Here is a 26,999-nt window from a genome sequence, read left to right on the forward strand (position 1 = left end):
ACAACTTAACACCACTATAAAACTCATGGTCTACTTTGAACAGTGCCATGCAAGCCTGGCAGCTAAAGTTTAACCCCCAGATTCCACAGTAGAAGAAGAGACTCAACTGCTGAAAAATTTCCTCTGACCTCCACAAACACATATATCATATGCATATATACATAATAATAATTCTAATAACAAAAGATTAAAAGTTAACTAAAATACACATTTATACATGTTTGATATTGCATATATTTCAATTTTTCTGTATATTCAGTACTATACAGTTTATATATACAGATATTTTTATGGTACAATGCTTATTTTTAAAGTGCTTTAATATTTGTGATGTTAGTATTCTATTTCTGTTTTATGAAGTATTGTTATTATTTGAAATATGGTCTTGCATATAGCCTAGGCTAGTCTCAACTCTGTAATCTTCCTACTGCCTTAGCCTCCTGATTACAGGAATTTCATACATCTTTTAAATCATTTTGAAATGACTGGTGGCTTTTATAGCTGTTTTGTTGGTTATGAGTCCTTGATTTTGGTTATGAAATATAGATTCTCAAAAAGGGTCTTTTTATTCTGGGATTGGAGAGATGGCTCAGTGGTTAAGAGTACTTCCTGTTCTTCAGTTCCCAGCATCCATATCAAATAGCTCACAACTATCCATAACCCCAATTCCAGGAGTTCTGATGGTCTTCATAGGTATGTACACACTTGTGCCATGTATTCATACACACACACACAAAAAAAATAAGAACAAAAATATTTTTTAAAAACCAACCCAAAGTGAGACCAGGTGTGTTGGCACAAACATGCCTTTAATCCCAGCACTTGGAATGCAGAGGCAGGTGGATCTCTTTGAGTTTGAGACCAGCCTTTCTACATAGCAAGTTCCAGGCCAGTTGCAGCTCTGGTGTAAACCTAGTAGCAACACCCTTAGCTCTGAAAGTGCTAGAATTCTTCCATAAGGCCAGGAATTTGTGATTGTTTAGTCCTTGGCAGCAGCTGGCATTACAATAAATAGGCAGCCCTAGGTATCCGTATTCCTCAGCCCCTGACAATGGCCAGTATTAGAGCTCCCAGAGTTGAATTTCTGAAATCCTCCATGCTTAAGTCTTGGCAGGTTTCTGGAATTCTTTGAGTGACCAGGACCAGCAGTTTCTTTTCTGTTTTTATAGCCTTAAATCCTTTCAACTTTCCTTCCAACTTCCACTATCCACTTAGTTCCTTCCTGGCCTTTCTCTCAAACCATTGAGCCGTCTTGAGCTGTCAAGCAGTTGAACCTTGCTGACTTTGAAGCTCAGCCTCTGGCAATCAAACTCTCTCTTCTTCAGTTGTCAAGTAGCCAGTTGCATTGCCACTTCCATAGCCCAGGACTGCAGACTGATCATCTCTCATTGCCTCTGCTGTCTTTGCTGTTTTCTTTGTATTTACTAGCTCAGCCTACACTACTAAAAGTAGGCAAGACAAGACCACCCTGGAGAAGCAGCTTTATATTGGGCCTAATGTTGTTACACCAGAGAAGACAGCACAGGACCTGCTTGCTTATAAAGCCAGAGGAGTATTTGGACCAATTACAGCATATCTTTCACAGTACTTTCCCTTTAGCAACAGCCACAGCAGTCCCTCTGGTAGGCTACTAAAAATTACTCCCCTATGGCCTTACAGTGGGGAGATGAAAATGTTTACAGTTCTGCAAGGCCTTTGATAACAAAGAGCTGAGTACACAATGTTTGGAACAGTCCTAGTTAAGGCTGCACCTCTAGGAGCTAGAGCAATCAGCTGAGTTCATTGTGTAGTTTTCTCAAGACATCTATGGAGTGTTCAAAACTGCTGGTGCTAGCTAGCATAGAACGAACAGTCCAGCTGGCTGACTGACAGTGTTTGTACTCAACGCACCAAGGAAGAGTCCAAGAGCTACTAGTTAGGGAGTCAAATTGCATAGTCCCTTAGTAACTGGGCTTTTTTTAAAATAGGAAAATGAACATCAGAAGGAGTGCTTAGAATAGAAATGTTAATTTATCATTAGCATTAATAATAGCTACTTTAACAGATTTTAATCATGTTTAAAACCTGCCCAGTGGCTAAGGGAATGAATGTCCATTCTCCCCTTCTGCCTCACTACCCCTGGACTACATTTCCAGCCCTTTAGTGTTCTTTATTCATTAAGGTTAGTCCATAGTATTTTACCTAAGGATTGGTAAATACTATAGACTGATAATAGTAAGCTGGGATTTTTTTACCTAAATTCATTTGAATAATCTATAGATATGGGGGTTCATATTTTTTAAGTTAAATTTAAAAAATTAAAGCCAGTCCTGGTAGCACACACTTGTAATCCCAGTACTCAGAAGGCAGAAGCAGGCAAATCTCTGTGTATTGAAGGCCAGTGTGGTCTCATAGTGAGCTTCAGGTCAACAAGGTTACATAGTAAGAACCTATCTCAAAAGAAGTGATACATAGGATAATATTCAAATAACATAATGAGAATGCAAACCAAAGACCACTTGCACTCCTCATACTCTTCCTCACTCCTCATACTTTTCCTCACTCCTCATACTCTTCCTCACTCCTCATACTCTACCTCACTCCTCATACTCTACCTCACTCCTCATACTCTACCTCACTCCTCATACTCTTCCTCACTCCTCATACTCTACCTCACTCCTCATACTCTTCCTCACTCCTCATACTCTACCTCACTCCTCATACTCTTCCTCACTCCTCATACTCTACCTCACTCCTCATACTCTTCCTCACTCCTCATACTCTACCTCACTCCTCATACTCTTCCTCACTCCTCATACTCTACCTCACTCCTCATACTCTTCCTCACTCCTCATACTCTACCTCACTCCTCATACTCTTCCTCACTCCTCATACTCTACTTCACTCCTCATACTCTACCTCACTCCTCAGAGCTACTCACTATGAACTGTTTGGAATATATATCGTGTTGATTCTTTTTATGTTCATATCCTTTTTTGTCCTTTACAGTAATTAAGTAAAAGTGATCATGTTTTCTATATTTTTTACTTTAAATTGTCTATAATGTTCATATCTGTATAAATCTACCTTCAAAAAATCAGTACATGCAATTCCAATGTATGAGTGTATCCAAGTTTATTTACTCCTTTCTTGAGAGAGTTCAGTTTTCTCCATGTTTAATTATATAAATGATGCTTATCTTTTTACTCATAGAGATATTTCTGTGGGATATGATTAAATGGTCTATATTCTTAAAGCTTATATATAATTGTTAAAATTGTGTTTGATGTCAGGCTTGGCTGCTTATGACTGTAATCCCAGCTCTTGGTAGTGGCTAACCTGGTGAGCTCCAAGCTAGCCAGTATTACATACATAGTGAGGTCTTGTGTCAAAAAAATTTTTGATCTGGGTGGTGGTGGCGCACTCCTTTAATCCCAGTACTTGGGAGGCAGAGGCAGGCTGATCTCTGGTTTACAGAGCTAGTTCCAGGACAGCCAAACCTACACAGAGAAACCTTGTCTTGAACCCCCCCCAATACTCTGCATTCCACCATTTCTAATATTAATGCTTTGTCAAGCTTTATTTATACTATTACAAAGTTTCTGAGTTAGTTTTTATGGCACCAAAGTTACTAAAATATTTTCTGTATAATTTTTATTCAGACACATTCAGGAGGTGGTCAATCTTCAAACACAGCAGAATAAAGAGCTGCAGGAGCTCTATGAACGCCTTAGAGCAACTAAAGACAGCAAAGTACAGTCTTCAGAGATTCCTTTGTCACCCGCATCACCACGTCGTCCAAGATCTTTGAAAAGTAAACTCCGAAGCCGCCCTCAATCATTGACACATTCAGACAATGTCAATGTTGTAAAAGGTAAACCAATCATAAACAAAATCATTTTCAAAAACTAATCAGATCTGGGCATAGTGTAGCATGCCTGTAGTTGAAGGACTCAGGAGACTGAGGCAAGAAGAAGGTGACTTCAAATCTAGTCTGCACTGAACAGTAAAAACTTGTTTCAAGAAAAATAAAATCTGGTCAAAGAACAGCAAAATTAAAGAAACAGTTGCTTTTTATTATGCTGAAATAATTTAATGATGTATACAATAATATAAAATACTCCTATCTTTTTGGTACTAAATGTTCTTTTAGTGAAATAATGAGTACTATTGACCAATTTTGGAGTATAACTACGTTTGTTGGTTTTATGTGTTTATTTAGAAAACAAACAGGTGAAATTCCAGTGTTTTCCCCTAAATAGTTTCTAAAATGTTCCAGTCAGTGAAAATTGCTCATCTTATGTTTAGAGTTGGTTTAGATGTTTGGTGATTCCACAGGTAAACTTTGAGATACTTCCATGTTTATCTGAAGCAAGAGGTTTTTATATATTACTTTCTAAATATTTATTTTCATTTATTTGTGGGGTGGGTGCAGAAAAAGGCATTGGTTCTCCTGGAGTTGACGTTCCATACACTGTGAGCCACCTGATATGGGTGCTGGGAACTGAACTCTGGTCTTCTGTAACATCAGTAAGTGCTGTCAACCACTGGGCCATCTCTCCAGCACCTTTATATATTATCTTTAAGAATATTAGAAATTTTTTTCCTTTTTTAAAGATGTATTTATTTATGTTTTATGTATGTGAATGTTGGCCTGCATGTATGCATATGTACCACATGGTGTGTCTGGTGCCTCTGGAGGTCAGAAGACAATGCCAAATCTTGTGGAACTAGAGTTAAGGTTGGTTATGAACCACCATGTGGGTGCTAGGAAGCAAACCCAGGTCCTCTGAAAGAGCAACAATTGTTCTTAATGCTAAGCCATGTCTCCTGCCCCAAAAATGCTTTTTCTTTAACCTTGGGAAATGAGTCCATAACTATTTTACTAATGAAGAGGTTACTCCTCAGGTTAGGCTTCTTTGGTTCCAGGTATATAATAGTGAAGGTCAACATACCACATCTATTTTTATTACTGCACGATTCAGAATAGTGAAGAAGTAGAACTAGCTAGATGTCCATCACCAGATAAACAAATAAGAAAAATGTAGAGCACCATTCAGTGAAATTTTATTGAGCTGTAAAGAAAAACAAAATGATGGAAAACTAGTCATGTATGGTGGTATATACCTATAGCCCCACACAGGGAGATTGAGGCAGGCAGTTCATTGAGTTAGGGGCCAGCCTATATTGAGCTATAGGATTATTCTGGTAAAAATAGAGTTGAAGGGTAGACTAGGATTGAAGGTAGCTTTGGAGATTCACCATCAGAAGTTGTAAGACCTTCAGTCTGATATTACTGCCTTTATAGCTAGACTTCATTTTGTTCCTAAATGACTCTCTTGTTTACATGCTTGTTTTGTTGGTCTGTGTAGAGATGAATTCTTCCTGTGGTCCCCAGTTTTGGCTGGGCTCAAATTATCCCTCTACCTCAGGCTCTGAAGTTGCTAGGACTATAGGAGAGGCACTCTATGATATTCTTTTTCTTATTCTGTGGTATGCTGAAGATTGAACCACAGGAGCCTTGTACATTCTAGACAAGTGATCTATCAGTGACCTAACCCCCCCTAGATTACCCAATTGGCTTATTTTTATTTATGCTTTTTTTGCTATGCCAAAACATGGCTTTCATGTGATTTTGCCTTATTATTTCAATTATTAAAGTGGATTATAGTAGTTTCCACCTGTTGCTGAACTTTCAATTCTATAAATTTTGCTTCATGTGTTTTGGAACACTGCTGCATGTGTTTGTAATTGTTGATACTAGTATATATAAGCAATCAGCTTTATTTAGTTTACTACTTACATGTTGTAATTCCCATTCTAAATTTTAATGTGTTTTTATTTTTTAATTAATTCATTTATTTTATGTGTCTGTATATGTGCATGTGTGTGTCTACGTATGTGCCACAGTATGCATTTGGATGTCAGAAGACAAGTTATGGGAGGTGGTTCTGGAAGTCAAATTCAAGTTGTCAGGCTTGGCAGCAAGTGCCTTCACCCACTGAGTCACCTTCCCAGCCCTTTTATACTTTTAATTTGAGCAGTGTTTATTATTGACATTATTATACAGTTAGATCACGTATTTTATGTACTCTGTCAATGTTTGTCTTTGTATTGTGTTATTTAAACATTTCTATATATTTTAATTATAAATAAAAATGCATTTCTTTTTGTTTTTTTAGACAGGGTTTCTCTGTAGCTTTGGAGCCTATCCTGGCATTCACTCTATAGACCAGGCTGGACTCAAACTCACTGAGATTCACCTGCCTCTGCCTCCCGGGTGCTGGGATTAAAGGCATGAGCCACCACCACACAACTCCAAAGAAGCTTTTCTACTTATCATTTTGCTATTTGTTTTTCATCTCTAATGACCATTTTGTTATTCTTTGATTCCTGTTATTTTGTTATTCTTTGATTTGTGTGTGTGTGTGTGTGTGTGCGTGTGTGTGTGTGTGTGTGTGTGTGTGTGTGTTTTCCTTACTCCGTTGAAGCACAGTCCCTCCCTGTGCCTTGGGCTCTTATTTCCTTAGGTAGACTGGAGCTAGAAAACCTCTCTAATGTTCCTATCTTGCCTCTCCTAACATCTATTTTCCTGTAGTGGCCATGGGGATCACAATTATCTTCTTAGTACAAGACAATATAGTTAAGAATAACACTATCTTAGTTTCAATAGTATATACATTTTCTTCTGTGTATGTGCCTTCTTTTCTTTGTACTATTATTGTATGTATTACATTTTACATATGATCAACAAATCAATACATTTGTATAATTATTACTTTTGTAGTCATCTTTGTAATCAGATGAGAATAAGATAGTTATAAACACAAAGTATACTTATACTGAATATTATATTTACCAAGGCAGTTCTTTGTTTATTGACATATACTTTCACTGCATTGCCAACTTTTTTCATCATAAAGGACTTCATCTCTTTTATCAAGGTTGCTGTGTTAGCAATTCATTTTAAGACATTTCTTCTAAGAATTTTTTCCATATTTTCAATTTATAGGATTTGTTTTACAAAGCAGGTTATATAAAAATGCTTTGGACTCAAAGGCTATTAAAAGAACCAATTATAATTCAACTTATAATTGCTTTTCTCTTTGCCCCAAAACATAACATAAAAAAACATGTTCATGTTTTTTGCTTGGGCAATCAAAAGGAAATTTTTTAGGTTTCCAATTTATGTATATCACTGCTTTGACAGCTTCCAGTTCCTAGAAACAGCTGTAACTCTGTTTTGTCTTTTGGCCCAGAGTTAAATGCCCTCAATTATTTACAACAATCAGAATTCTTTTATAATTAGAATTTTAAATTAATTAGCTATTAAAGTTCATTTGTAATAAAGATAGATAATTTTTTCTGACATAAAGTTGGTAAAAAAACTAATTAAACTTATGAAATTTAAATCAAAAGAAAAATATTTTATCCTGAAAATGTCTATTATTAAATTAATAAATAATATTATGTTGCAAGGATCCCAAAAATATAAAAAGATCATTTTTGGAAAAGAGATTTTATCATGTGGACTCAATTTTTCAAGGACTTTGGGAAATAATGTAAAACAATAGATTTCATTTTTATTAGGAGCAGAAATCAAAATCATGATGTACACTTATACCACCCCCTCTATACTTCAGGGAATGTTATGGAAGAGGAGCTGGAAAAAGAGCCAAAATATTGGGTAAAAGGTTACAAAACACTATTCCCTAGACTTAATACAACCATTGTAATCATTAGGTCACACAAACTGTAATTACTATCACTGGGACGATCTATGACCAGCCCTATCAACAGCCAGTCAAGGGAGAGGGCCTAATGAGGCCCTATGCTTTACCTCTGAACTACTGGTTATTGATATCATTTCTGAGAGAGGGTGAATCACCAACCTTTAGTTGTGTACCCTCTGCTGTGGACAACCAGGTTCCAAGAGGTAACTCCAAACTTCTGTTCACACAGATATTCTCCATTAAACTTGCTGAGTCACAAAACAAATAGACATGAATGTGAGAGATCTATAAAATTGTTGGAAATTTTAAATTAAAAAAATCTTATATTCAAGAAAGGCCTTACTCTACAAATGATTGGTTAAATGGAAATTTAGATTATGCAGTATTCAGTCATCAAGAATAACTAGTTACCCGGGGCTAGAGAAATGGCTCACCAAATTCATTTCCTAGCACCCATGTTAGGTGACTCATGACTGCCTTTAACTCCATCTTCTCAGGCATCTGCACTCATAGAGACACACAAATATACATAATTTAAAATAGTAAAAATAAATCTTGAAAAAAACTAGTTATCAAAATGAGCACTGAAAATATACATCTCTTTGAGTGTTTCCAAAAGATAACCATCTTCCTCCCTTTAATACCTTTTCACAACCAAGGTTTGGTTTTGATTCCACACTTTGTTAATGAACCCAAGTACGTTACTTATCACTTGAAAGGGACCCAGTGACTAGACGACAAGTTGCTGAGGGAAGAAAAATGACTTAATCTCTAGTGCCTGGGAAGAAAATCTTTCTTAACTCACTGTAAGTTTTAAGCTTCTTTTGTCCTTAAGCAAAAGGAAAAGGGAGGTGAGATAGGAAAAGATAGCTAAAGATTTCAAGGCTCTTCTCCATTGTTTTGGAATGGAGTGTGAAACTTAGTGGCTGTTGTGCATGTGATCACAAGGTCCAGTCCAGATGCCCCTTTTACCTTTTGAAATTCTCAGTTACTGTTATCTTGGGGTCTTCAGGCATGAAAGGGCAGGAGAGCTATTTGATTAGTTTAGGGCAAATCAACCTCGTACTACCAGTCTGGCACAGGCATTCCTTAAACAACTAACAGAAATCTGACCCAAAGGTTGAGGTAGAAAGACGACAAATACAAATATGAATGCTTCTCAATATTGATTGTTTTAATTTATTTTTCTCAGAATGCAAAAGTCCTGTTCAGTGTAGAATCATTTCTCCATATGAGAATATGTGATCCAGAGAAAAGTCAGTATTGCATAATAACTCGCAGAATGTCCGTTTTTAATTAAATATTGTTTGGTTAGCCGCACGTTGTTGGTACATACCTTTAATTCCAGCACTCGGGAGGCAGAGGCAGGCAGATCTCTGTGAGTTTGAGGCCACCCTGGTCTATAGAGCGAGTTCCAGGGCAGGCTCCAAAGCAATGCAGAGAAACCCTGTCTCGAAAAACCAAACAAAAATATTGTTTGGGTAATTTGAAATAAATTCAGTTTATTCACAAAAAAGAACAACAAAATATGAGCACTATTGAGCTTTGCAGACTCAAGTGTAAAGCTAGTCCTTTCAACAAAAGTGGGCTTCATATCCCTAAAAAGGAAGTTTAGGAAGCTATTGATCTGCATAATCCACATATCCAAGTTATCATCTGTAAAATCTAGTAATATATTGGTCAACTATGCCTTTTAAAACTACTTCTAGCCGGGCGGTGGTGGCACACGCCTTTAATCCCAGCACTCGGGAGGCAGAGGCAGGCGGATCTCTGTGAGTTCGAGGCTGGGCTGGACCGATAGCCTCCAAAACAATACAGAGAAACCCTGTCTCATAAAAACCAATAAAACCTACTTCTAAAGTCAACTAAAGCAAATATACTAAAGGGTTTATTTCAGGTTTCCCTCAATTATAACATTAGGTTTCTGAACTAAGAAAAGATAAACTACAGGGACTTGTTAGTTTTGTTTTTATAACTTTTTTTCAAATCTCAATCACATCTATGCTTTTTATTCATTTCTCATTACATACATAAACTTTTTCTGCCTTTGAACTCTTAAAACTAATTACGTAAGTCCTCCAGAAATGTCATACTAATTAGCTCTACTACATGCACACTCTTTATAAGACATCTTCCTTTTTCTTCATAAGTTAAAATTCATCTTCAGCAAACTGGTATTCATTTCTCTAAATCATCTCTGCCACTGTGAAAAAAGTCAATCTCCTTCAAGGAATTTGCAGCATAATGTTATCTTTGGGGCGTCCCCTTCCTTTTTGAAAATGTGGTCTTTCTTGCTTGATAGCTTTTCATAATTTTGATGCTGTTTCATTGTCTTCTTGCCATATATTTGCATGTTCGTTTTTCTTTATTTTTAATTTGTGAATTAATTTTTATATTATGTATATGTCTGGTGCCTGCAGAGGCCAGGAGAAGGCATGAGATCACCTGAAACTAGCATTATAGATAGTTGTGAATCACCAGTTATGAGTCACCATGTAGGCGCTTTTACATGAAACCTGGGTCCAATGCTATTCACTGAGTCTCCATTTTTATTTTATTTTAGAAAAGTTCACTATAGGGCTGGAGAGATGGCTCAGACGTTAAGAGCACTGGTTGGTGTTCCAGAAGTCCTGAGTTCAATTCTCAGCAACCACATGGTTGTCCACAACCATCTGTAAGGAGATCTGGTGCCCTCTTCTGGCCTGCAGGCATACATGCAGACAGAACACTGTATACATAATAAATACATCAATCTTCAAAAACCAAAACCAAACCGAGAGAGAGAGAGAGAGAGAGAGAGAAGCTTACTATATAGTTCAGGCTGGCTCTGAACTTGTTATATTCCTGCCTCAAATTTCCCAATACTGATAGTAGGAGAATCTACTACAGTGCCTAGTGCTTCTTAAATTTTAACCATGAACAGAAATATTAGTAAAAAACTAAATAAAATATAATTCTATATTTTTGAACCTTGTTTAAATACATTAGCATTCTAGACCTGCCTCCCAAACACTTAAATATAATTAATTTACTTAGTCTGGGTCTAGTTTCTCTCTTAAAAATACTTTTATGCTGGGCTGTGGTAGCACATGCCTTTTAATCCGAGTGCTCGGGAGGCAGAGGCAGGTGGATCTCTGTGAGTTCAAGGTCAGCCTGGGCTACAGAGCAAGTTCCAGGGCAGCCAGAGATATTACACAGAGAAAGCCTGTCTCAAAAAAAAAACCCAAAATTACTTTTACTGTATTACTAAGATTGTTTCTATTTTTTGTCATTCTATGATGATGGTGCCTCTTGCTCCTGTTCTGTTTCTCTTCCTACTGCATGGCTTGAGTCCATGAACATACATGCTACATAAGCTGTGTAGTACTAAGGCACATCTATAACCCTGTGGGTATTGTTAATGTTCTTATTAGTTTTTTGAGAATTTCATAAAGGTATACTATTTTTCCAATCATATTGACCCCCATTCCTTCCTCCCACTCTTCCTAGATCCCCTCACATTCCTTTCCCAACTTAATGTTCTCTTTTTAAATAACCCAAAAGTCCAATAGGTGCTACCCATGTGTGTGGGGCCATCCACTAAAAGTATTGTCAACCTTCCAAGAACCACACCCCTAAAAATAATCACTTCCCTAGAAACCACCAGTTGCCAATAGATCCTTAGCTAGGGGTGGGAGTTTGAGTGCCTGTCTTAGTCAAAGTTCTATTGCTGTGAAGAGACACAATGACCACAGTAACTCTTATAAAGGAAAACATTTAATTGGGGCTGCCTTACTGTTCAGAGTTTTAGTCCATTATCATCATGGTGGGAAGCATGGTGGAACATAGGCAGACATGGTGCTGGAGAAGGAGTTGAGAGTTGTACATCTGGAGCTATAGTCAGCAGAAAGAGAAAGACACTGGGCCTGGCTTGAGCATCTAAAACCCCAAAAGCCACCCCCAGTGCACACATACTCTAACAAAATCACACCTACTCTAACAAGTTCACAAAATCCTAATTCTTTCAAATTGTGCCACTGCCTATGAGCCTATTGGGGCCATTGTCATTCAAGCCACCACAGTACCCCACCCACATTTGTTCCAAAGTGTTGACTAGTTTGATATTTTGTAGGTCTTGTGCAGTCAGCCATAACCATCTTTGAGTTTGTGAATGCAGTGATCTTGTCTTGTCTAAGACAGCTTGACCCAGGTCTTCCCCAACCTCTGGATCTTAGAATCTTTCTTTAGCTTTTCCTGCAATGTTCTGAGTATTGAGGGGAGGTGTCTGATGTAGATGTACCATTTATGGTTGGGTACTCCACAGATACTTATTCTCTCAAGCTGACCAGTTGAGCATCTTTGTATTAATTGCCATCCACTACACAAAGGAGCTTCCCTGATGAGGACTGAGGGCTGCATTAACCTATGGGTACAGCAGTAAATTATTAGGAGTTGTTTTATTGCTATGTTCATTTGGCAAAATAATAGTAGGTTCACCCCTAGAACCCCTCTGAGTTCACCATCCAGATTTCTTGGCTAGATTTACAGTAGCAAGCCTGAGTTTCCTCTAGTGGAGAGGACCTTAAATCTGAGCAGAAAGTGGTTGGTTTTTCCCATAACACTCATGCCACTACTATACTTGCCAGGTCAATCCTTATGTACCTCATAAGGCTCACAGCTGGGTAAAATTCTTGATGACTTTTATCCCTCAGCAACCTGCTGTACTATGAAAACTAACCAATGGGAAATAAGTTTCCAAGTCAGTACCAGCTTGTTTTCTCCAAGTTCTGTGACCAAAGTGTGTGGTGTCTTCAGCAACAAGGTATCACCATCACATTCTATTGGGAAACTGAAAGCAATGGTAATAGGTTTTATTAATTTGGGGGTCTCTGGAGCCCCTCTGACCAAAAATTTGGGCCTTTTTATCTGATAGCCTATGACTTCTAAGAATAACATTAGCCCCTATTAAGGGTAACTTAATTTAAACTCTTCCATGTGTATGTGTGTTTGGAAGTTTTTAACATAGTAGTTTCCATACAACCTTTTCAAATATCCTTATTATAGTTATTCCCTCTGCCAACCCTTTCCTTTGCTCTATTCTCCCATCCCCCTCCTCTTTTCCCCTATAGCCATCTTCTTCCCATCTTCTATTAGGTCTTTCTTCTCCCCCAGTGGCCCCTTTTTAATTTCCTGGCTTCTATAGGTACATGAGTCTTCTTTTTTGACTCCTCCAAATATCTACTCAAGGAAGCTTATAAAAAGATTAAAGTTATACTAATTTTTTGGAGAGCCTTTTATCATACTTGACTGATACCTATGATATCAATCATTTAATTTGATGTCCAATCTCTAAGAAGCTTTTGAGTATTGAAGGGTTATTTAGGGATTACACTAGCATAACGGCTTTAAATTGGCAGTCTCCAGTCAACTATAAATTATAGTTACCCTTACCTCATATATGTTGTTAAAAGAAGAGTTACCTTGGACTAGGAAATAGCACATCATGCAGAAGAACTTGCCCCCCAGTCTGATAACCTGAGTTTGACTCCTGGGAACCCACATGGTGGAAGAAGCTAGCTCACTTTTGCCAGTTGTCCTGTGACCTACATACACACACACACACGCACACACACACACACACACACACACACACTAAAAAATTGTTAAAAATAGGAGCGTTATCAGTTGCAATTCCTTTAAATGCTTTTCCTGTTTTCTTTTGTTTTATTTTCTTGTAGATACCGTCTGTGTCAAAAGTAATACAGTGTCATGCCAGCAGTCTCCAGCCAGTAAAAAGGGGATGTTCACAGATGATTTACACAAGTTGGTGGATGATTGGACAAAAGAAACAGTGGGAAATTTTCCTAGTAAGCCAAGCTTAAACCAACTCAAGCAGAGCCAACAAAAGTTAGAGACAGAAAACCGGAACAAAGTATATGAAGTAAGTCATTTATTGTCTGTCCTCTTTATAAAAATTAAAAGCTATAAAAATTGATTTTGGCCTATGATTATAGTTACTGCTCAAAAATAGAATGGAATATGATATTGAGACCTTGAGCCTTATCTAGATTTATCGTGTCTTTGAACAAATTATCTTTTAGACCAGGAGTTGCCAAATTTAATAAAGGGACTAATTAGTAAACATGTTAGGCTTTCCAAGCCACAGGGTTACAAGAATCAACTTGTTAGCAAGTGGTTCTATTACCACTTGATTTTTTGTTTGTTTGTTTGTTTGGGTTTTTTGTTGTTGTTTTGTTTTTAGTTTTTGGTTTTTTTTTCTTTTTGGTTTTTCAAGACAGGGTTTCTCTGTAGCTTTGGAACCTGTCTTGGAACTCACTCTGTAGGCCAGTCCTGTAGACCAGACTGGCCTCAAACTCACTGAGATCCGCCTGTCTCTGCCTCCCAAGTGCTGGGATTAAAGGAGTGTGCCACCATCACTGGCTTTTGCTAGTACTATTTATGTAGTGTTCTTCCTTTGAAGCCCCTCCCATTCATAGGAGTTCTTATTTTTTCTTTATAAATCAGTTTGCTGTGCTTAAAAGACAAACAAACATGAGTTATAAAAAGAGGTGGTAGGCCAAAATTTGCTGATTCTAGTTTTATACTATTCTCTTTCTAAAAGTATAAAATACTCAAAATGAATTCATCTGGAGAGAGGGTTAATCAGATGGTACAAGATGAATTAGATGTTGAGGAAAACAAAATCCTATGCTATACATCAATGTTCTTAAACCCAATAAGGTATCTGAACTATCTTTGTTTAGTTTATAAAAAATAATTTTAAGGCTATGGAAGGTGAAATATTATGAGACCTATTGAGTTTTTAGAAAAGATGGCAGTTATTATACCTGGCCATACAAGTTAAGATGTACATATAAGTGATATGTGGGCGACCACAGTGTATTCTGAAGTAGGAAGAAGATATATTATCTAACGGAATGTATAAAATTGTGTAATTTAGGCAAAATTATATGTTAGGCATATGTTTATAAATATATAAATATGAAAATTTCTGGGCAATATGCTGGATGGTGGAATTTGAACCTTATTTTACCTTGTACATTTTGTGTTCAAAATTTTAAGAGTAGTAATATTTTTTTCAAAGTAAGCAATCCTGGTAAAAAATTAAGTGTTAGAATTTCAGTTCTTGTAATAGGAAAATATCTCTGAGTATATTATTCTTGTGTATATACTTGATAATAGATATAGTCTTTGAACATAGTTAAGTAAAGAACATATGGAAATAGTTTCATTGAGCTGATGTTGCAGCTTAGTGGTAGAGAGCATTTGCCTCTCAAGTAAAGAGCTCAGGATTTGCACTGTGAGAAAAAAGGGTAGAAAAATGTGCTGTTGTCCCAGCACTCAGGAGGCTGAGACAAGAGTATCATTCGCTGGTGCCTGAGACACACGCTAAAAAAATACATATGTGAAAACTTGGCTTCCTCAAGTAGTAAACAATGTATCTGCTTGGGAGATGTGTATGTTTGTCTTATTCCTGGCACCAGTTGATGTTCAGAAAATACCATTACTGTAAAATCTGAGATCCTTCAGAGGCATTTCAAGATATAAATGCATTTGTTTTGTCAGTAAGAGATTCTGAGTGCTGTATAAAGGAAGGTTTTGTTGACTAGTTGGATGGTGGTTTATTGAGTATAAAGGAGGGTGTTTACAAGAAGAGTGAGGAAAAAATTATGTGTAAATAAAAGTGGTAAAGATCTTTTAACAGAGTTGGGTCCCAGTGTCAGATAGTAACTTACTATGATTTCGTGACTTTTTTTGCCTCCAGAGTTCTTGTATTTCAAATGTGGATAGTCCTTGCAGGATTACTGTGAAGGTTAAGTTAGATAGCACCTATAACTTTATACCATCACAGGGATTACTTATATGTAGTATTTTTTATTTTAGTTTTGGTTGGTTATGTATTTGTGTCGAGGGTCAACTAATATTCTTGCATGATACTGTCCTGTAGTCCTACTTAGACATTTTTGTTCACATAATCATGTATCCCTTTATTGTGTACCAAGTGCTCTGCTAGCCACAAGTTTAGTGAATAAAAAAATAAAGCCATTAAATCAGTATTAAATTTCATTTATAACAAAATTACAAAGAAAAGTATAGGGAGATATCATACAGTAAGGGATATTTGATCTACTAAAAAGTGATTAATGAGGACAAGCCAAATGGCCCAGTAGGTAAAGGTACTTGTCACCAAGCCTGACGACCTGAGTTCAGTTCCCAGAGCCCAGATGGTAGAAGGAGCAAACTGACTCCCACAAGTTGCCCTCTTACCTCCACATGCAATTCACTGATAAAGTGGTAATTGACTGAGATCTAAAGGGTAGGAGTTAATTTGTTCTTAGTTCCTGCCCAGACAGAAAAAAAGCATATGCAAAAGCCTCATGTGAGGAAAGAAACCAGAAAGGACTGAAGGTAAGCCAGGCTGAAGTGAAGAGAGCAGAGTGGTAAACAGTGAATCTAAGGAGTAGGTGGGGGTCTTTAATGTGGTAGTGATAAGGAATGCTGTATTTATTTTAAGAAAGATAAATAGGGCCTGGCGGTGGTGGCGCACGCCTTTAATTCCAGCACTTGGGAGGCAGAGGCAGGCGGATCTCTGTGAGTTCGAGGCCAGGCTGGACCAACAGCTTCCAAAAACAATACAGAGAAACCCTGTCTCGTAAAACCAAAAGAAAGAAAGAAAGAGAGAGAGAGAGAGAGAGAGAGAGAGAGAGAGAGAGAGAGAGAGAGAGAGAGAGAGAAAGAAAGAAAGAAAGAAAGAAAGAAAGGAAGGAAGATAAGTAGTTATGGTGCCCCAGATCTTTAAAAGGATAACATTTTAATTATTGTTTCTTTTGAGAAGAGCACTGACTGAAGCAGGAAGACAGAATTTGGTGAGATCAGGGTCAGTGTTCTCTGACCAGTCAGGAGTTAGTCACACTAGTCTAGTTGATGGGAAGTTGAGTTGAACAGAGGGAATATTTAGGAGAGAAGATACAAGATTTGGTAATTGAATGACTGCATGACTTGGTTGGTAGTGACTGCTGTCTGTGTATTATTCCTGGGTACTGATCATGGAAATGGTGCACATGAACAGATAATGGGTTTTGGTAAGGGATGATTGCCTGTTTGTTTGGACATTTGAATCAGAGATATCTTAGGAATATTCAAAAGTAGACTTATAACTTCTCTAATTCAGTCTTTAAAAAACACACTATTTTTTTAAACAACACTACTCATTACATAATTTAACCAATGAAAAAAGTATGAAACTTAAAATACCACTTTCAAATCCCCCACCCAGAAATGGCTGCCATCAATTTCAGGTAAATTTCAGGTCATTTTCTATGTGAATACATAGATGCATAGGAATAAGTTTATTCAAATGTGATCGTATTACATTGCTGTTTTGAATCAGAAGCATTACATTTAATTTTACTTTAACAGAAAGAAAATTCTGATAAGAGGAAATTGCTGAACTTTAAATAAAAAATATTTTGTAACTCAACATATATTATCATTCATTTTCAGGTCAAACTAAAAACCTTTATCCTAATTTACATTGAAAGTTTCTAACAAAAGTGAAATCTAAAGTTTTAGCTTGGTGATTCAGTGTAGAAATAAGAATTTGAGGCTGCTAAGAGAATTATTTACATTCCTTGGAATTATTCCTCTGTGTATTATGAATATATTATAACCTCTATACATATTTTCAATCACAACATAATTTGGTAAGAATAGCCAGCCAGGGAGCCAGGCAGTGGTGGCTCACGCCTTTAGTCCCAGCACTCGGGAGGTAGAGGCAGGCTGATCTCTAAGTTTGAGACCAGCTTGGTCTACAAGAGCTAGTTCCAGGACACCCTGCAAAATCACAGAGAAACCCTGTCTCAAAAAAACAACAACAAAAAAAGAATAGCCAGCCAAGGCAGGACTATATCTTTTCAGTACTGCCCAAAATGCAATGGTCTGTTTTCAGTTTAAGTTTAGAAGAATGGGGGGGCTGGGAAGATAGAGTAACCAGAAACTACTTACCAGGTAAGTATGAGGGCCTGAAATTAGTCCTTAGAATCCATGTGAAAAAGCTGGGTAAGTGGTATATGTATAACTACCAGCACTGGGGAGGCAGAGACAGATGATCCTTGGGGATTGCTAGCTAGCCAACCTTGCCTACTTAGTGAGATTTAGGCAAATGAGAGAGCCTGTCTCAAAAAACAAGTTGTCTAGCACCTGAGAAATCACACCCAAAGTGGACCTCTCACCTCCATATGCACATAAGCCTACATGCATGTACACATGTAAGAATAAAAGTAAGTGTATAAGAATTTAGCAGAAGAGCTGGAGAGGTGATTCAGTAGTTAACAGCTTTGGCTGCTGTTTCAGAAGATGAATTTGATTCCCAACACCCTCATGGCTGCTCACTTCTGTCTGTAACTCCAGTCCCAGGCCCTCGTCTGGCCTCCATGGGTACTGCATGAGCATGTTACACATATGCACATGCAGGCAAAACACCCATACAAGCAAAATAAAATAAAAAAGAACCAAAGTGTCAGGTTTCAAGGTAGTGAATAGGGGACATGAAGGAGATATTTATTCAACATCTGCTGTTTGTCAGGTTCCCTTGTTACACTAACTGTATTCCTCTGTGTCCACAGGATCATGTAAGTAAGATGGGCTATTTCATGTCTACAGTATGAAAGCACATTCATGGTTGGAAAAATGAAATAAAAACAATAGTACCAACATGAGTAAAGTAGGTCCTAAAGTGTGAACGGTGAGTTAATATGAACCTGTTATCTGGAATAGTGTGGAAGTCCCTGCCTCACTGCTAACTTGCTTGTTGGCATTGTGCTACTTGCCAATTTTAGTTTCTGTTTCCTTATCTGAAAATGTCTATACTGGAAGGCAGGGTAGAAAGATAAGCTGAGGCAAAGAATGTTACCATTGCACAACTCACAGAAAGGTGCTCTACTCATTGTGCTAGTAGATGTAGTGAGCCTAAAAGAATAGGAATACAGACTGATAAAAGAATATGTCAAATAAACTGATCTTTTGTTCTTATGTTTGTTTTGTTTTTGTTAGAGTACTCCATCTACTATGGGCTACACATCAACATGGATTTCTTCTCTCTCCCAAATTCGTGGAGCTGTTCCAACTTCCTTGCCACAAGGACTCCCACTCCCTTCCTTTCCCGGGCCATTATCATCGTATGGAATGCCCCATGTTTGTCAGTATAATGCTGTAGGGGCCACGGGGTATCCAGTACAGTGGGTAGGAATTCCGGGAACAACACAGCAGTCTGTAGTGGTTCCTACCCAATCTGGGGGACTCTTCCAGCCTGGGATAAATTTGCAGGCATTTCCCGCTCCAACAATGCAGAATCCAGCATCAATGCCCCCTGGTCCTAAATGAATCCAAATAGATGCTGAAGTAAGGGGAGAGGACTTTAAGAACACCTACAATACTAAACTTGTTGAGTTCTGCCATATTCTCTCTCATTTGAGTCTCTTTTCAAGTGTGTTTTTTGTCGTTCCGACGTGATATTTGATACAGCTCATCATTCTGTAGTAATGTGTGGTTTGCACATAGAATACTGCACACAGAAATGTTTTTTCACTTCAAATCCTATCCTCTTTGATACTTGATTTTTAAAAAATACTGTTCAGAATGCTTTAATAAGCTCAGCTTGAGTGTTACCATTTCCAGGACAGTTTCATGTGTTGCTGAGACGCTCTCACCCCACTGTTTAATGCTGCTACCAGCAGTTGTATGCTACTTTTCTTTAAAGTGTGTAAAAACTATGTAGATTGCTTCTCCTCAAATGTGGAAGAGGTAAGACCCTCCAGTAGCCAGTCTTGTGGGATTTGTCACAAGTGTCTTCGGTTTACTTTTCACAGAAGGCAGTAACTGGCTGCAGGAAATGTTTTCATGTATAAATTTAGTATACTTTTGTCAAGCAGTACAGAACAGGAGCGTTTTTAATGTGATTTTCTTCCCGTCATCACAGCAGTAGGAGCGAGGGTTTGTTTAAGTGAGGCGGAGGGAAAGGACAAAACAGAACTGTAACAGTTCCTTGAACCTACAGCTACTAGAGCTGCTTTTGGGTTCCAGTAATAACCCATAGCAGCCATCTTTTCTCATGTGCACACTGCATTGGTTTTGAGCATCTGAGAGGCACTGGCTTGGCTTGCGTTCTTTTGCTAGGTATTGCAGCTAATGTGAATCTCATTTGGGGGAGTCCTTGTAATCCTAAACAAGGAGATTCAGGTTAACACTTATGTTAATCCATTCTTCTAAAGTGAAGTGTACTTGACACATTAGGGTTTGTAGCTTTTGAGATTTTTACATAAAACACTGGCTTTACAGGGTTCTAAGAAATGTAGGATACACTGTCCTGCAGTGAAATAGTACACCCTAGGATGATATTATTTAAATTGCCTTTAACCTTTTTTGATGACAGTGTTTTAGTTGTTATAATTTCTTACTAGTATCTATAGTCTTAGACCATTTTAGATCTTAGATGTGTTTGTCAGCCTCTTGAAAATTTGAGAGAAGTCACTGTCAGGTTGCACTTTACTGGGTTTTATCCAGTTTTAGGAGGAAGGGAGACAGTGTCAAAATGTATGCCTTTGGTTTTTAGGAATGTTAACTTCAGTAATCTTAAAGGCTAGTCACAGGGTTACCTAATATTCAGTCTGTGAAACACAAATAGAATTTTTACATGGTATACATCAACTCCTAAGTACACATGTTCAAATGACTTAGCATTCAGTGAAGCTTTGAAAGTCATTTCTAATACATGTTTTCCTATTTAGGAATTCTCTTGGTAACCATTCCAAATTGTGTTCATTCTTTCTGTTAACAGATTTTCCTCCATATTCCTCTAAAAACTTACCCCATGGGCTTGCCGGGAAGTTAGAAAAACTTTTCTTTTTTTATTTCATACAGTATACTTTGTGACAGTCAGTATCCTTTTTAAAAGTTCTCTTATATTACTTACCTAAAGATCACACCCACCATCACATTTTTGTCACTGTTACTGGGGGCTTTCTGTGGATTGCTATTCATAAGAGCCACAGTTTCTTTTCCTAAGACATCCTGTTTTGGATGAGTCCAGATCATATGCACAGATTCCTGAAATTCCTTCTATAGTATTGCTTTGCAAGTTGAAGTGAGTTTTAGGCTATTAATGTAGTGCAGTTGCTTGCATTGCAGTGTTGTCCACGTGTATAAAAACAATGCTCCTAAAACGCATAGTTCCTTAAAACTGTGCTTCATTATCAGTTGGTTTTGTATAATTATATTGAGATAACAACCTATAAGGTGAAATCTTACAGGTTTTAAGACTGGATATTCTCTAGTTGAAATCATTTTAAACAGTGTACCCCAGGATGAAAAAAGCTCCATGGATGACATGTACAATCCCATTTACTAGTGGCTGCTCTACGTAGTATGTTCTGTGTTTTGTTAAACATCTCAGTTTTACATATAATTCATAGTTCTTGTTTGCCTGCAGATGTTTGCAGTGCCTTGTAATATTTAGAATCTTTTCAGGTTTTGCTGGAAAGAAAAGTCATCTTCTAAAGTTTGAAGATGGGGAATAGTGTACTGCTGTCTCCATGCTGACTGCAGTATCTGGGTTAACATATATGTTACATATACATTATGTATGTGTAATGTGTAGAAGTTAAAGCATACAGAAACAAGGGAGTGTGCAGAAATGAAGAAAACAATGTTATTCACTTTGCTGTGGGGTTTTCTTTACTTTTTCTCATTACTTTTTTATTTGATTCAGATTATAGTCACTTTGATTGTAAATATTGGTTAGTTTTCTAGAAGAGGATTTTGTATTATTTCAAAATTTTGCTAAGTCATAGAATAGTGCTGTTTCCATCCTTGCCTGAAGTACTTTTTCTCTCCCATAAACAATGAATCAGATAATGTTCAGAAGTTCCCTTTTTCTTTAACAAAAAACCTAGTGCATATAATGGGCCTTCTGTTCATTTCTAGAAAGCATGCAAACCTACCTTTTTCATTTTCTTGTAATCAACATAAAGGTTGCGCTTAACCACTATGTTGTGAAGTTTCCTTGGGAGATAGTCTGTATATCTAGCCGCTCTGTTTACTTCTCCAAATGTACATCTGACGAGCAGCATTGTGTCTTCATGTATGGCAACATGAGCACTTCACCATGAAGCACTGCTGTTGTGTCTGTGAAGTTGGGTATAATATCATAAGACTGTGAAACCAATAATGGTGTATTCAGTGCAGATAACCTGGAGCAGGCTTGAATCTAAAGTAATTTACTAGAGTTTGACAAATATCCCTGCAGCCTTTCATCTCTTCCTTGCTTAATATCAAACATAAGTTCTAATAGTTTAACAGGAGATCTAACTGTGAAAGTTTAAAAAGCACTTCCGCTGTGATTTTTGGGTTGAGTGTAGAGTGTTTTCTAAGGTTATAATGGGATGATATCATCTGAAAACCCCAGATTTAATTGCAGTCCAGTTACTTTTGTTTATCTACCTCGTTTTTCAGTACTGTTTTAGGTGCACAAGTAAATGTTGCCTGTGATACTTGCTTTTTTGCCTTGATTCTTTATGTTGTTTAGAGTCTCAATCTGGCTTGCCTTTTTTGTCCTAGCACTCACCATGCATGTGAGATGAGAGGACTCATCATTCTGCCACCAATCTGTGTTTAAGCAATGAGAACCATTCACCAGTTTGTAATAAAGTTAGGGGGTTTGGGAATAGAAGCAAAGAGAGAAATCAAATTGGTGGCAATAGAAGATTTAGTGGTGGGAGTTAGTTTTCAAATAAACAAATGGTCCAAATGTACTGAAGTGAGATAGTCCCAGTGCCTGTAATTTCACAAGTACTGGCAATTCTTTATCATCTCAGATTCTAAAGGGCTATGGGTTGAAATTGCTTTAACTACTACAGTGAAATTTGACCTCCTAGGCAGTGACCCATCTTCAAAATATTGCCTGGTATTACAGTGACAGTTTGTTAACTGAAAATGGCAGAATGCATGTCATTTGAATCATAGTTGGTAGTAAGGGTTTAGATAATTGCTTATCTAATCTCTGTAGTTTATGGAATTGACTCTCTTTGCTGTATTTTCTAAGCATTGAAAATAATACGTTCCCCTTCCCCCTTAAAAAAACCCAGCAAATGTTTGTAACTGAATTTTCTTTGACATGTTTACCATATAACACTACATTTTAAATATTAGTAAATACTATATTTAAGTCATCATTTATAAATACATTCCTGAGGTATATTTACCATTGATTTGTGATTCTGTTACCTCTTGTTGTGTTTAATTAAGAAAAATCTGAGCCTTCTGAGGTGGTATGCAAGCCATTTTCTAGAATAGATTGTTTGGTTGCTTTTTTGATCTATAGTTTATCAGGGACTTTTTTCCCCTCCCTTTATTTAGATATAATAGAAAGGTCTGAATATATATAGAAAAGACTTTTGATTTGGTAAATATAATTCTAGGGTTAAAATTTAAAATCTAATCCAGATATTAAATGAAAACACTCGAACATAATAAAAAATTCTTTTAAGTAAAATTAGTGTGCAATTTGCTTGGAGCCATACTCTCAGACCACCCTGGAAATCATATCCTTTTTGTGTGTCTGAAGGATGAATTCAAATGTTGATCAGGGACCTTGACAACTAGCATGTGAATGGGCCCAAAGTAGTAACCAGGTTAAAGTTCTTTTCCACTTAGATGATGAAAGAGTGTACAGATCACCAGCTCACATTCCGGAAGGTTTTCTTCGAAGTAAAACAACACAGACTGCTATGAAGCTATGAAGTCAGGCAAGAGGGCAAGGGAAGGACTAAGCTCTGAAGGGACAATGCTCTAAAATGCGCACTTGTCACCCTTCTAGCTTTTTTACATTGTATTGCTTTCCACTCTAATTTAAGATTTAAGGTTGAGATTTGTAGTTGAGAACCCTCAGCAGATACAGTGGATATAGTGACTAATCAGAAAGTGCAGTTGAAGGTCTGTCATGCTCAGTCATTTAAAGCTATTATTTGTTTAATACGAATATTAAGCATGTAGACCTTAATGCAGCATGGGAGCCACTCAGGAAGTTTATGCAATTAAACTTTCATGCATAATTTACCATGAAGTATGTAGAATTTCAGCCAATTCTCAATATTTAACATTTAGTTATATATGTGAACTCTCCTTTTTGAATTCGGGAATGTAGCATTATACAGAATGCTGTTAAATTTAATTTTAACATTAACTTTTATTTTACGATTTTTTTTTGGTAAGCCAAGTGATCTACCTTTCAGCGGCTGTCTGGTTTTGATTCTTCGAAACTGTGATTTTTATTTTAATTACTACCCAACTGTTAAGTATTTTGTTTCCTGGAATTTTGTTTTGAAACAAAAATAAAGGCTGTGTTAAATGACTGTGTCACCTTATTAAAATTCTGTCAATTACTGCAGTTTTCTGGTTTAAAATGGTTCTTTATCAAATATAATTTAGCAGATTTACGAAAGTTAGTCTTACAGATTGTTTGGGCTTTGGGGTAGGAGGATCCTGTCTCAGCCATGTGTTACCTGTTGATTTACATGCAATTCTAACACTTTTCCAGTGGGCCACCCTTCTCCACATTTGCAAATGAGCCAAAGTTGTAACCTTTTGTGTTAGCTAGGGTTTCAATTGTGACTTTTTAATTCACACAATAGCCCTAACATAGGTCTCTACTTTTTATGGCCAATTTGAGGGGGAGAGACAAAAGAGTTTTTTAAGGGTCATATGGTAAGTGGTAAAGTTTAGATCTAAACCCAGGTCTGTCTGACTCCATAGCACACATATGTAATAATCCAAGTATATTGAGAGCATTTTAATTGGATTCATATGTGCATTCTTTATATGTATGTCATGAAAATGTCCAGTGCTTGTTCCTTAAAAAAGAGTATTTTCTTTCCTTCCAACAGTGTTGAGTCACCTTTAGAAAAATACATTTGGAAACCTCCCTCCTCGCTCACCAGTGTACAGTGACTTAAGATATTGTAAAACCATGTCATATCAATCACTTGTTCATTTATTTATGTAGAAGAAAGATGCATATGTAAAGAGCCCTGTAGGAAGAGTAGTAAGACCTATCAGAGATGTTAATGGTGAGGCACACTCACATGCACCTATGGTCCCAGGTAATTTGAAGGCAAAAGCAGGAGAATTAATGGACCCCTAGAATTATAGGCCAGTCTGGAGAAGATTAAAAAAAGAAAGAGAAGAGAAGAGGGACAGAGAGAAAGAGGAGAAAATGAAAAAGATGCTGGGGTGTGTTCAAGACAGGGTTTCTCTGTGTAACTGATCTGTCTGTTCCTGGAACTTGAGACCAGGCTGGCCTCACAGAAATCCACCTGCCTCTGTATCCCTAGTGCTGGGATTTAAGGCATATACCACCACCATCTAGCATCTTTTAAGTTTTTGAAATGCCTATTTTAGACATTTGTGTATACCTGTAATCTCAGCACTCAGAAAATTGAGGCAGGAGGATGGTGAGTTTAAAGCCAGTCCTCAAATGGGACATGTTTATCAAATAAAGTCTCATTGTGATTCATTAACTCATTAACTCAGAAGCCTAGTAGACTCATAGTAGAACAAGCATAGGCAATTTGATTCTGTGAAATGAGGTAGTTACATTAAGTGACATATAAGGGCAGTTACCCTTATTTCTCATTTCCTGAATGTGCTTATTGGATATTGCTAATGTCTTGCACACTCAACTTGCACTTGAGAAATCAAGCTGGTTGGAACAGACCTAATTTTTATTATAGTTAATGCAGATACTTTTTGGAGTCTCTTCGACCTGGTTTTGTGTTCCAGTTTATAAAGCTGGAGAAGTGCCTAATATGTAAGTTTCTCAACTAATGGTAACTACTATTTAAGGGACCCCACAAATCTCTCTTTTAAAAGAAAAACATGACTAAACACAACCCAATTGTGTTCTTCCATTTATATTGTTACAATAGTACTAATACTGGGTAGTTTGTAGACAAAACAGGTATATTTAGCTATGAGTTTTAGAGGCTCAGATACATCAATTCAGCCCTCTGAGAAACACATACAACACCCTCTGCATTACAGCATGGCAGGGAAGGGGAAAAGGAAATGGCTGGGTCATTGAAGAAGGGTCAAGTGTGTGTGGTGGCCTTGTTCTGAAAAAGCAAATATGTACACCTATGAGAAAAAACAATCTTTTCATGAGGGCAGTCCAACCCGGGTTGTAGTAAGTAAAAACTTGATTCAAAACAAAATTTCTTTGAAGGCTAGGCATGATGGCACACACCCCTTTAATCTCAGCACTTGGAAGGCAGATCTTTGAATTTCAGGCCAGCCAACACTATATAGTAAAATCCTGTCTCAAAAAAAAATTCTTTGAGGAATACAAGCCATGTCTAAACCATCAAATTCTACTCTTGAATTGCAAGATCCATGTCCTTGACACAATGCAAAATGTATTCAGTACTTTCCAGGGGGCCAACTAGAAAATCCCAAATTTAATCTAAGATTCAAGAGTGTGATATTGAACGAGTCCTGGTAGGTAATTCTAGTAATTCCAGCACTTTTGAGGCTGGGGCAGAAAAATTACAAGTTTGCTGCCAGCATAAACTACATTGTCTTCAGGCCAACCTGAGCTACAGAGAAAGACCCTGTCTTTGTGTTCTATTTCTGTGAAAAGACAATGACCACGGCAACTCTTATAAAGGAAAACATTTAATTGGGGCTTGCTTGTACTTTCACAGGTTTAGTTCATTGTTTTTGTGGTAGGAACCATGGTGACACACAGGCAGACATGGTGCTGGAGAAGTTGAAGTTCTACATACAGATCTGTAGGCAGCAAGAAGAGAGAGCAAGACACTGGGACTGGCTTGGGCTTTTGAGACCCCAAAATCCATTCCCAGTGGCATACTTCTCCACAAGGCCACACCTCCTACTCTCTATCAAGTAGTGCCACATCATAATGACCAAGAATGCAAACATATGAGCTTTTGGGGGCCATTCTTATTCATATTACCACAGACCCTCTCTCAAAAAAAAAGACCTGGGTTCACTAGCTCACATCTGTAATTCTACAAATCTGTAATTGAGAGGGAGAGGCAGGAGGATCAGGAATTCAAGGTTATCCTTAGCTATGTAGTAGATTCAAGACCAGCCTGGGATACATAAGACTCCTTGTCTCTACAAATAAATTAAAAATAAATCAAAAACTGAATTTGAGCAATTTGTTAGACAGGTCATTTGGTGGAGCCAGATATGGTGGCTCACACCCATAATCCC

The 26,999-nt window shown here is 37.3% G+C and overlaps 1 protein-coding gene across 1 annotated transcript in view; it reads left to right on the forward strand.

The window, feature by feature from the left end:
* The window catches only part of Wnk3 (WNK lysine deficient protein kinase 3), a 134,328-nt gene extending 110,210 nt beyond the window's left edge, over nt 1–24,118 (forward strand). The window contains exons 21-23 of the mRNA XM_040744002.1: nt 3,642–3,853; nt 13,430–13,632; nt 18,765–24,118. Coding sequence (XP_040599936.1) covers nt 3,642–3,853; nt 13,430–13,632; nt 18,765–19,094 — 745 coding nt within the window. The 3' untranslated portion in view covers nt 19,095–24,118. The remainder of the gene's footprint in view (nt 1–3,641; nt 3,854–13,429; nt 13,633–18,764) is intronic.
* Nucleotides 24,119–26,999: the final 2,881 nt, after the last annotated feature.

The sequence above is a fragment of the Mesocricetus auratus genome, unplaced genomic scaffold (genome assembly GCF_017639785.1).
Source record: "Mesocricetus auratus isolate SY011 unplaced genomic scaffold, BCM_Maur_2.0 Super-Scaffold_100003, whole genome shotgun sequence".
In the NCBI taxonomy this organism is placed as follows: Eukaryota; Metazoa; Chordata; class Mammalia; order Rodentia; family Cricetidae; genus Mesocricetus; species Mesocricetus auratus.